General features: G+C 47.4%; 3 protein-coding genes across 4 annotated transcripts; 2 read left to right on the forward strand and 1 right to left on the reverse strand.

The window, feature by feature from the left end:
- Positions 1–1,333: 1,333 nt before the first annotated feature.
- Positions 1,334–5,495, forward strand: gnl2 (G protein nucleolar 2). The gene is made up of 16 exons (XM_049729983.1): positions 1,334–1,485; positions 1,733–1,814; positions 1,934–2,028; positions 2,219–2,358; positions 2,461–2,645; positions 2,735–2,801; positions 2,878–3,036; positions 3,113–3,226; positions 3,312–3,440; positions 3,586–3,690; positions 3,796–3,954; positions 4,164–4,271; positions 4,337–4,776; positions 4,870–4,934; positions 5,113–5,204; positions 5,317–5,495. The coding sequence occupies exons 1-16, from the start codon at positions 1,422–1,424 to the stop codon at positions 5,464–5,466; spliced, it is 2,154 nt and encodes a 717-aa protein (XP_049585940.1). The 5' UTR covers positions 1,334–1,421; the 3' UTR covers positions 5,467–5,495.
- On the reverse strand, positions 5,094–7,362 carry LOC125974997 (axonemal dynein light intermediate polypeptide 1). Of its 2 annotated transcripts, XM_049730020.2 has the most exons (6): positions 7,042–7,362; positions 6,632–6,750; positions 6,368–6,537; positions 6,103–6,281; positions 5,640–5,804; positions 5,094–5,543 (listed from the first exon to the last, which is right to left on the reverse strand). In XM_049730020.2, exons 1-6 carry the CDS (start codon positions 7,120–7,122, stop codon positions 5,508–5,510), a joined length of 750 nt encoding a protein of 249 aa, XP_049585977.1. In that variant the 5' UTR covers positions 7,123–7,362; the 3' UTR covers positions 5,094–5,507. The 2 variants fall into 2 exon arrangements, with proteins under 2 accessions (XP_049585977.1, XP_049585976.1); XM_049730019.2 differs by having other exon boundaries at positions 5,094–5,804.
- Positions 7,363–7,468: 106 nt separating this feature from the next.
- Positions 7,469–9,255, forward strand: snip1 (Smad nuclear interacting protein). The gene is made up of 4 exons (XM_049730013.1): positions 7,469–7,769; positions 7,964–8,084; positions 8,210–8,751; positions 8,817–9,255. The coding sequence occupies exons 1-4, from the start codon at positions 7,624–7,626 to the stop codon at positions 9,073–9,075; spliced, it is 1,068 nt and encodes a 355-aa protein (XP_049585970.1). The 5' UTR covers positions 7,469–7,623; the 3' UTR covers positions 9,076–9,255.
- The last annotated feature ends 2,365 nt before the right edge of the window (positions 9,256–11,620 follow it).

An 11,620-nucleotide genomic window follows, 5' to 3' on the forward strand; every position in this document is an offset into this window, starting at 1 on the left:
GGTGGTGTAGGGCACTGGTGTCAAACTCAAGGCCCGGCCGGGGGCCAGATACGGCCCGCCACGTCATTTTAGGTGGCCCGCCAAGACAAATTGTGCATCAAATTTGTGTGTCATTACTAGAATTGCAAATTGTCTTCACTTTTAATCATATCTTTTTTTTTTAAATATTTGACCAGTTTTGACTCGTCTGATTTGAAAACGAGTTATTTGTCCGTTTGTTTTGCAGCTTTTACTGTATATAATATGAGGTGCTCATACATTGATTTGGCTTGACAGTCATAATGGCCCTCCGAAAGAAGCTATGACTTCAATGCGGCCCGCGCAAATAAAAAATGACTTTGACACCCCACAAGACAGGCAAGTAGGGGTACACTTGGCCTGTCTTGTGTGCCGCCGACACCGTGATTTCGATTCCCGCATATGACGGTGTGAATGCTTGTGTGTGTGTGTGTGTGTGTGTGTGTGTGTGTGTGTGTGTGTGTGTGTGTGTGTGTGTGTGTGTGTGTGTGTGTGTGTGTGTGTGAGTGACCAAAAAAATTACAAAAATAAAAATAAAGATCTGCTGCGTCAGTGACAAGTCAAAACAAGGAACCTCGCAAAGCTTCTATTTGAATTGAGCTTTCTCGTTTACCGTAGGCACGCCAGCTCACTGTAGTGATGCGCATTTAAAGTGAGCTGAATCTTTAAAATCAGTTCACTCAAAATATTCGTTCAAAAGAATCGTTCACGGAATACGGAAATAAATCAAAAGACATTGAAACAAAGACATTGGGCCATTAGGTGAACTCGTTACACAGTCTGCCTACATTTGTTATTTCGGGGGACACCAACACATATTACACATACACATATTGTCATATAAACCAATTAACCGAATGTCAGATTTCTATGTTTTCATGCGCAAAAATAAAAACAAGGAATAAAACACTCAAACAACAGACACGTTTGAAAATAAAAGTTTATTAAAATAAGAAGAATAAAAGTACATTTCAAACCAGCAATCTAATGTGAAATTGCAGTAGATGTATTGGATAACAATATTTAGGCGTATATATGCATACACATGTTACTATATCAAAACTACTGTAAGTATTATAAAAGAAAGAGAAGCATAATCTCCCCGCCGTGGCGCATCCCTTCATGCAATAAAGTTAGCCGTTAGCTTGGAGAAAAGGAGCAGGGAAAAAAAAGTGCGCTCACTCGTTCACTCACACATCCGTTCAGTCGCTCACATTCACTGAAAAGATTCCTTCCTTTGAACGAATCGTTCACTCACGAGCCAACACGATCGTCGACACGTGTGCCACACGTCGTCGAACGAAAAAAGAAATAACAACGAACTTCACCTTTTGGCACCTTTATTTGGGGCCGTTTTTTTAAAAATATAGATCTTTGACGGCTTCGCCGGTTGAACGGTCAAGATGGTGAAACCTCAATTCAAGGGAAAAAGCTCGATAAATCGTTCGACGTCCAGCAGCAACCCTGGTAAGTAAGCTAACTTTGTTAGCCACACGGTTTGTTTACAGTCAGCCGACTGACATTTAGCGTAAGCTCAAGATCACTACGAGAAATTTGCATCATTACAGCAGCAATAGTGGATACTGGAAATAGAAAACAGCATGCAGAGAAGACAGCAGACTTGTGCTGGAGTGTAGCCCATCCTAATTTTATCACACGATAAATCACATGAAATGTTTGTAAATGTAATTGTGTTGTTTCCCCCCCCTCCCAGATCGGGTCACGGGTGGGGGCAGCACCATGAGGGATCGCGCTACCATCAGACGTCTGAATATGTACCGACAAAAACAGAGATGGTAATTGGTTTGGTTTTTGTTTGTGTGTTTAATTTCATAGAAACTGCTGCAATGTTGTGATACATGTGCATGACCTGAATCCATTGTTGTTGTTGTTCTTGTTGTTATTTTTAAACCAGTAACAACAGAGGAAAAGTCGTCAAGCCCTTACAATACCAGTCTACTGTGACTCCCGGGACAGTGGCTCGAGTTGAACCCAACATCAAGTGGTTTAGTGAGTTGAACGGCAGATTTGCTATTGTTTTACGTTACGCGAGCGCATGTCGAAGACCACTTGTGTCATCTGTTTAAAATGTAAACACCAAACCGACATTTCAACCTGTAGTTGTTTCTGACACATGTACGACAGGTCAAATTGGCGCGGAAGTAACACAGGGGTTCATTTGCAACTTTTTGTCATGCAGCAAACACGCGGGTGATCAAGCAATCATCCCTGCAGAAGTTCCAAGAAGAGATGGGGGCTGTGAAGAAGGATCCGTACCGCGTTGTGATGAGACCGAGCAAAGTGCCTATGACGCTGCTGCACGACCGAGTCAAAGCGCACGTGAGTGCAAAATCAGACTCATGTCCTCCGACGCGACTTCAAACGCAAGAGATCCGTCTTTGGAGTCAACATGACAACGACCTCTCCTGCTTCTTTCGGCAGAACTCCAAAGTGCACATTTTAGACACGGAGGCTTTTCAGACCACGTTTGGACCCAAGGCACAGCGGAAGCGGCCCAGTCTTGTGGTGACCGACGTCAAGGACCTGTTGGAGCAAGCCGAAGCTTCGTCCTTGAGCTACAATGCCGAAAAGGACAAAGACTTGGTGACGGAGGACACGGGGGTCCGGTAAGGCCCGGTGACGCAGAATGACTTTTGCGCAGCGTCCTGCCGATCTACAAAATACGGGTTTGCCACGACTTTTTGCTTTGCGACAGGGACGCGGTCCGCGAAGAGATTTTCAAAAAGGGTCAGTCCAAGAGGATTTGGGGAGAACTTTACAAGGTACGCTTGCACGCTAACATGGATCCTGTGCGCTCAATTGGGAATTCAACCAAGGGGTGCTTTTTGGCCGCTCCAGGTGATCGACTCGTCCGACGTCGTCATCCAAGTGCTGGACGCCCGCGACCCGATGGGCACCCGCTCGCAGAGTATCGAGGCTTACATCAAGAAGGAGAAGTCGTGGAAGCACTTGATCTTTGTGCTTAACAAGTGCGACCTCATCCCTACTTGGGTCACCGTAAGACTTCCCTTCCTCCATCTCTTGACTATTGAGCAGCTTGACTGAAACACGGGCTGGCTCTGTGTTCAACCAGAAACGCTGGGTGGCGCTATTGTCCCAGGAGTACCCCACCCTGGCTTTCCACGCCAGTCTCACCAACTCGTTTGGTAAAGGCTCTCTCATTCAGCTCCTCAGGCAGTTTGGCAAGGTAGAGCCGCTAAAGCTTTCCGAAAACCAAACCTATCAACTGAGAGGTAACTTCTTTTTTGTTTTCTTCTTTTCTTCCCTTGCAGCTCCACACAGATAAGAAACAGATCAGTGTGGGCTTCATCGGTTACCCCAACGTGGGCAAAAGCTCTGTCATCAACACACTGCGCTCCAAGAAAGTCTGCAATGTGGCGCCCATTGCTGGAGAAACTAAGGTACGCTTTCTCAATGGCACATCAAAAAAAAAAAAAAAGATATACTACTAATCAGTGGAGCAGATGATGAAAGCAAATAATCCAAATTTGCTTTCTTTGTAATGATCGGAATTTTTTTTTTTTTTTTTTGGGCTTGGTGTCCCAGGTGTGGCAGTATATCACTTTGATGCGACGCATCTTCCTCATCGATTGTCCCGGTGTGGTCTACCCTTCAGAGGACAGCGAAACGGATATTGTTCTTAAAGGAGTGGTACGTCGGACTTTTCTTTCCAATCTTTTGGCGTTAAGAACTCAAATCAAAACAAAAAGACTTGAGGCTTAAAACCTGCTGCACTCCTATCCCTCTTCACGAAAGGTCCAAGTGGAGAAGATCAAGGACCCCGAGGAGCACATCGGTGCAGTGCTGGAGCGGGCCAAGCCGGAGTACATCCAGAAGACGTACCGCATCCCCACGTGGAGCTCGGCAGAGGATTTCCTCGAGAAGTTGGCCTTCCGCACCGGCAAACTTCTCAAAGTACGAGCGGGCGGTTGGAAAAGTCTGCGTGAGCTGAAACAATGATCACGTTTTGCTCTAATTTCTCATCTCTCTGTAATCAACTTTTTAATCGAGTATTCATAGGGAAATATTGTTGCTACGGTTTTTTAGGATTCCCCCGTTTTTAAATCTGTGAAGTACATTATAGTTATTCGACATTTTGTCTCGTCTCGTCTCGTGTTGTGCAGGGCGGAGAACCAGATCTGCCCACGGTGTCCAAGATGGTGTTAAATGATTGGCAGAGGGGGCGGATACCTTTTTTTGTGAAGCCTCCCGGCCCCGAGTTTGACCAAGAGGTAAACCAACAATTCGACGCATGTTACAGAATGTCCCGTTACCTTTTTTTCCTCCGTTTCACAAGGAAGTCGAAGCTCCCCCATTGGCAGTAGCAAACGCGCAAGAAGTCCAGACGGAGGAGGCCGCGCCCGCCCCCGTCGGCGCTGAAGACGAAGAGCGGCAGAAACGGCAAAAGAAGGAGGAGCTTCACAAGATTTTGTCCAACGTGCGGCAGAACTTCGGCAAGATCAACGTGGCGCCCGAATTCAACGAGGAGGACCTGGTCCCCGTGGAGATGCCCGACCTGGACATCTCCGGCTCGGAGGCCGAGGAGGAGGACGACAGTGAGGAAGAGGAGGAGGGTGGAAAGGAAGAAGAGAAAGCGGGAGGCAGCGAGCCGGCCGCCGAAGACAGTCCCCTTGTCAAGAAGAATTCCAAGCAGGTGATCCGCGAGCTGGACGAGAAGATCGCCAAATACAAGCAGTTTCTGGACCGGGCCAAATCCAAACGCTTCTCTGCCATCAGGTCGGTGCGAGCGCTCGACCAAATGTTGAAGGAGGAGGATGGCACATTGTTTTGATCCAGTTGAAAACTAAACTCACCTTCTACTTGTACTAGGATACCAAAAGCTGATTCGGACAAACTGTTATCTAACATCAAGACCAAACAAGCGCAGATGAAAGGTAACTAAGAATCACATCTTTGAACATTTATTAATATTTGTTGGGTTTTTTTTTTTTTTTGGTGCAATACATGTTAACTGAATCTTTTTCCCCTTCAACAACCGTACATTGTTATTCTTGCGCTAGCCTCGCTGTCAAAATAGTTTTGCACTGACACTCTCGTTTTGGTTTCTTTTAGTCACTGCTCAGAAAAACAGAAAGAGGAAAGCTGACAGCGACGATGAGGAAGATGGCCGATCCGCCCGACGACCCAAACTCTCGTCCAAAGAGGTAAAGAAGAACATAAAACGCCTTTGACTTGTTTCCACACATTGAATCACTTTTGTAGTAAATGTCTGTCACAAAAGTGAAAAAGAGAACGGTGTTTTTTCCACTTTGACAGAGAAGAGCGATGGATCGCGCCCAGCGGTCCAAGAAAGTCGGCTCGCGCTACTACGAAACGCACAACGTCAAGAATAGGAACAAGGACAAGAAGATGGACAGCCAAGCGCCAACGTCGGAGGGCAGAAAAGCTAAGAGAGCTAAGCGCTAAAGGACAGCAATAAAATGGATTTGGAAAGACTTGTTTGGAAGTTACTTCTTTGGCGTGACAATTCCTTCCAGCTGGGCCTGAACGGGAATAGAGATGTTAGGAGAAGGGAAGTCGGGACAAGTCGCCGTGTGATATTAGGAGAAGGGAAGTCGGGACAAGTCGCCGTGTTCTACCTTGAGCTGCTGGTTGGTCTTCTTCAAAAACTGAATCTGCTCCGCGTGCTTCTTTTCTTGCGCTTCCCGTTTTTCCTCTTCCCTTTTCACGTTGGCCACGCATTGGGCGTTCTGCGCATTCAGCCGCATGGTCAGCTCCTCCTTTTCTTTCTCCAGATCGTTAATCTGGAAGTGTGTGTCAATCAGCTCGGTATCATTTTCAATGGAGACACGTTATGATGTGTTTACGCGAAATAAAACTTGTCTTGATTAGATGTCTGTGACTTTAATCGTTATGACAACAACAGGTGAGGAGACTGGCTTTTGTTTGTGGAAGAGTGTCGATGTGAATGATCTGCATGCAAAGCGCTAAGAACGCCCTACTGTATTCCTTTTTTTTCTCTCCGTTAACACTGCCACCTGCTGGATGTGCGGTCGAACTGCATTTTGTAGAGCTAGGCATAAAAGTGGCGGGGCTGCTTACTCTTTGTCGCATGTCCTCCTTGTCCTGCTCGGCCTGGAGAGCTTTCCTCATCCCGAAGACCACGCTGCTCTCGTACAGGGTCTGGTAAGCGGCCACGGTCGTTTGGATCTCGTCTCGGACGCGCAGCAGCAGGAGGCCCCGCTCGACGCAGTTGATGCTCACCTGCCGGATCAGCTCGTCTCGAAATAAAGACAAAAGGGGAAAAGAAGTACTGCAGTGACTGTGTTCATTCGTGTGGCGTCAAATTGCCATCATTCGTAGTTACCGAAGCACTGAGCGTACAAGTCCCTGCGAATGGGGCAGATGCCCGTTTCCAAGGCCCGCCTCTGCTGCAACTTCCTGTCAAGCGCCTCTTCCAGCTTGACCACGTCGGCCCGTGTACTTGGCCTGCTGGACACTCGTTGGGCCCACATGTCGTTGCCCTCCGTCCACTCTCTAGACGGAGGTTACAATGCGAGTTTGTTGGGGTGGTGGAAAAGGCGTTGCGGGCTGGGCTGGGCTGGGCTGGGCTGGGCTGGGGTGCACTCACCTGGGGGGGAAGATGACGTTGAGGACTTCCTCATTTTCAGGTGACCCTGATTTGGTTTTAGGGGGAGGGGGCACAGGGGTGTCAGCAGGCTGATGTGGGCTCACTTTGAATGGACGCCCCTGCAGAAATATATACATATACGTATACCTTGAAATGTTTTCTGAAAATGGGCTGTAGTGTTATGAGAATAAAGTCATGTTTTCAAGGAAGAAAAAAAAAAGACTGGACCGCAATTTGAGAATACAGATCACACTAACAAGTCTTCAAGCGTAAAACAATGACGAGCACTCAGGACAAACAGGTTACCTACAATGAATAGTCTGTTCATAATTAGAATTGCTCTGGGATTATGACAGCTATTTGTAATTCATGCAGTTTCTCAATTTCACATAATAAATGTGTCTACTTACTTTTGCTGATTTCCTAACGGTGCCTTTGCTTATTGAAACTGGAGTGTCATATTTGAGAAGAGACTCTGTGAACTCACTCATCTTGCATGATATGTTATGATGATTTTTTTTTTAAAAATTAAAAATACAAGCTCCAGCTACACGTTGGTTTCAACTAAAAAAAAAAAAAAAGTTCGCGTTGACGTTTTTTTGTCGTTATGGCAACTGTCTCCTGGTGTCCATTTCATTCGATCCGGGTAGGATCGAAAAGAGTAGAAAAAGTAAGATGTTACCATTCATACATTTACATTTGTATCATAAGTTAAAGAGCAGGTTTTTACGAAAGAATTACATTTTGGTATCGTGTTTAAGTGAGCTATCTCTAAAAATGAAACATGCGTGACTCCAAAACGGAACCATTCTACATGCAGTTCTTCGCCGGGGCACATTTCGCTGTTTCTCATCGGAAGCGGAAGTAAATAACCCACAACGTACACTAGCACAACTGTTTTTCGCTTAGTTTGTTTTTCTAGGAAACTGTCATGTACGCTTAAGTTAAAGTGCTCTACAACTTTTTGGGAGGACTCTTTCAGTGAAAAGCGAATGGCCAAAGAAAAACGACACAAGAGAAGGGACTCGCCCGAAATGAAAGTTAAAGTGAAACAAGAGAAGCTAAGCCCCGCGAGGCCGCAAAGAACACGCCGCTCGCCCAGTGACAACAGAAGCCCGCCGAGGAGGAGAGCCAGCAGGTCTTCCTTCTTGTTATTTATTAAGACGTGTTGTTTTAAATCGTGTTTTTTCTTCCATAAAACAACGCGTGGTACAAATGGCAACATGTCGACAGTGTAGCTTAGCTTGCTTGGCTAGCCGTTAGCATTTGTTGCGCAACAAACCAAATGTTAGGCTTTCCAAGCTTTGTTTTGTGTGTTTATGTTCGGTCCAGGTCGCCTGTTAGGCCAAGCGAACGCTCGGCAGCCAGGAGAAAGAGCCCCCCTCCCCGGCGAGGGAGCAGATCTCCTCGGAGGCGAAGTCCTCATCGCAGTGCTGATGTCAAGTTAAAGCGGGTGAATTAGTCGTTTTCTTCTCAAAATGAATCCCAATTACCGAACTCGACTTTTCTTTTCAAAACAATTGACCAAGTGACTGTTTCATCTCCAACTTATTTTCCCAATTACCAACTGCAACACAGGAGCGTGACGAGCATCGTTCTGGCGGAGATGAGCAGAGAAGAAGAAACGAGCAGCCGGAGGAAAGGCGCAGCAAGTGGGAGTCGGAGCGACCTCACGAGAGAGAACGTAACGGCGACAGACGGCGGGAGCGGGATGCGGCCACCTCGCAACAAGCCGAGCGCCGCCAGCACGACGAGCAGCGGCGGGAAAATCGTGAAAGGCGCGAGGAGAACCAGGAAATGAACTTTGGCCGTCAGGAGAGCGCCAGCAGCAGCCCGACGGAGCCCCCCGCCGACAAGGAGAAGCCCAACTTTGGCCTGTCGGGGGCGCTCACGGAAGACACCAACACCTTCCGGGGAGTTGTGATCAAGTACAACGAGCCGCCCGAGGCGCGCATTCCCAAGCGCAGGTGGCGGCTCTACCCGTTTAAGAACGACGAGCAGCTTCCCGTCATGTACATTCACAGACAGAGTGCCTATTTGTTGGGGAGACAGCGGAAAATCGCCGACATTCCCATCGATCACCCGTCCTGCTCCAAGCAGCACGCCGTCTTCCAGTACAGGTAAGCGCAACTCGATTGCGGTCAAACCGACACAGTAGGACGACTCGAAAGAGCCTCTTTTACAGAGTGACGGAGTTCACGCGGGCCGACGGCACCGCGGGCCGCCGGGTGAGACCGTACATCATCGACTTGGCGTCGGGCAACGGCACTTACCTGAACAACCAGCGCATCGAGGCGCAGCGCTACTACGAGCTCAAGGAGAAGGACGTGCTCAAGTTCGGCTTCAGCAGTCGCGAGTACGTCCTGCTGCACGAGTTCTCAGACACCAGCGAGGTGGACGTCAAGGAGCAGCCGGACGAGGAGGACGAAGGCCTGGATGAGTAACAAAAGAGAGATGTTCAAATTGTATTCTTTGGTGTTTCGAGACGGGACCTGATGAATGAAGCGGTCGAGCGTGACGTGACGTTAAGGTGTCGATAGACGTTCACCCGCCTTTTTATTTTCTCACGTCAGTCATGTCAAATTACATTTTTCTACTGTAAATAAAGACTGTCAACTATTCAACTGCATCGACCGAATTGTTGGCCATGAAATATTTGAACATTAGGACCATCATTTTCATTGTGCCTTGTCTGCCAGATAGATGATCAGTGATGGGACATTCTCTTCTAGGACTATGGTAGAAGGGATCAGACAGGGAAATAAACGTGCTGCGTATTTTGATAGTCATCGCCACTATTAATAACCTCCAAAATTGAGTCAATGTGTTATTTTAGAAGCAAACATGTCGACGACTCCTGCTCTGAATCAAGCAAAGGCGCTACCCCGAATGTCCGCAAGGTGCCACTCGCATTGTGATCCAGAGTGAAGCAACGCAGCCAGTCAGTCTCTTGGCTGCAAAAGTGCAAGACTGGCAACAAAAGGGGGTTGGCACCATAGCTCGTTACAGTATGCAAGCGTTTGTGTTATTGGGAAAGAACACAATTAGGGCGCTGACATGTGCCGTGCCGAGCCGAGCTTATTGCGCAACCCGCCACCACAGTTCAAGACAATGAAAAGTTACCGCGGGCGGAAGTCAACAACTTCATTGAAACATTGAGTGAGTGCCAAAGCAGAAGGAACACAAAAAGCACAGGCATCCGGTTTCAGGATATGGTTCGTCACCGAAGTAGGGTGGAGTTTCGGGAATGTTCGTCGATTTGACACCACCCAGGCGGAGTGGGCGGGCGAGCGGGCGGCCACTCACGCGCTCCAGTGATGTGCATTCCGGTTCTTTTAAGTGAACTGAATCCTTAGAATCATTTCACTCAAAAGATTCGTTCGAACGAATCGTTCAACGAATCGTCCCACCACACACAAACACCCACACACTGATCCTTTTTTAGCTCCTGCAGAATGTGAAAATGACCAAAATCTTTTAACGAGGGTAACTTGGAAAACATATTGGAACGCGGCCCAGAGGACTAGAGCTTGACACCTGTGACCTTTGACCATGATATTTCCCTAATAAAGTGGCCTGTTATTAGATACACTTGAAAATGCCGGTGTACCTAATGGAGTGTCCGTGTGATTCCCTCGTTAAGCGCACCTGCGTGAAAAGTTTTAGCTCTTTTCACGTGCTGCGGGAGCTAAAACTTTTCACGCAGCTGCGCTTAACGAGGGAATGACACGGACGCTCCATTAGGTACACGGCCATTTTCAAGTGTACCTAATAACAGGCCACTTTATTATCTTGGAAAACATGTTGGAATGCGGCCCCGAGGACTAGAGCTTGACACCTGTGACCTTTGACCATGATATTTCCCTAATAAAGTGGCCACTTTATTATCTTGGAAAACATGTTGGAATGCGGCCCCGAGGACTAGAGCTTGACACCTGTGACCTTTGACCATGATATTTTCCTAATAAAGTGGACTGTTATTAGGTACCCTTGAAAATGGCGGTGTACCTAATGGAGTGTCCGTGTGACTCCCTCGTTAAGCGCACCTGCGTGAAAAGTTTTAGCTCTTTTCACGTGCTGTGGGAGCTAAAACTTTTCACGCAGCTGCGCTTAACGAGGGAATGACACGGACGCTCCATTAGGTACACGGCCATTTTCAAGTGTACCTAATAACAGGCCACTTTATTATCTTGGAAAACATGTTGGAATGCGGCCCCGAGGACTAGAGCTTGACACCTGTGACCTTTGACCATGATATTTCCCTAATAAAGTGGCCACTTTATTATCTTGGAAAACATGTTGGAATGCGGCCCCGAGGACTAGAGCTTGACACCTGTGACCTTTGACCATGATATTTTCCTAATAAAGTGGACTGTTATTAGGTACCCTTGAAAATGGCGGTGTACCTAATGGAGTGTCCGTGTGACTCCCTCGTTAAGCGCACCTGCGTGAAAAGTTTTACCTCCTGCGGAACGTGAAAGGAGCTAAAAGTTTTCACGCAGGTGCGCTTAACGAGGGCATCACACAGACACTCCATTAGGTACACTGCCATTTTCAAGTGTACCTAATAAAGTGGCCACTTTATTATCTTGGAAAACATGTTGGAATGCGGCCCCAAGGACTAGAGCTTGACACCTGTGACCTTTGACCATGATATTTTCCTAATAAAGTGGCCTGTTATTAGGTACACTTGAAAATGGCGGTGTACCTAATGGAGTGTCCGTGTGATTCCCTCGTTAAGCGCACCTGCGTGAAAACTTTTAGCTCCCGCAGAACGTGAAAGGAGCTAAAACTTTTCACGCAGGTGCACTTAACGAGGGTCACTTGGAAAACATATTGGAACGCGGCCCATCGAGGACTGGAGGTCGGCACCCCTGGTTTCAGTGAAAAGTGCCACACCCGCCCTCACCCCCACTTTCTGATTGGCTGTTTGATCTGTGACGTCACTTGGACACTCCATTAGGTACACCGCCATTTTCAAGTGTACCT

The sequence above is a fragment of the Syngnathus scovelli genome, chromosome 9 (assembly GCF_024217435.2).
Source record: "Syngnathus scovelli strain Florida chromosome 9, RoL_Ssco_1.2, whole genome shotgun sequence".
Lineage (NCBI taxonomy): Eukaryota > Metazoa > Chordata > Actinopteri > Syngnathiformes > Syngnathidae > Syngnathus > Syngnathus scovelli.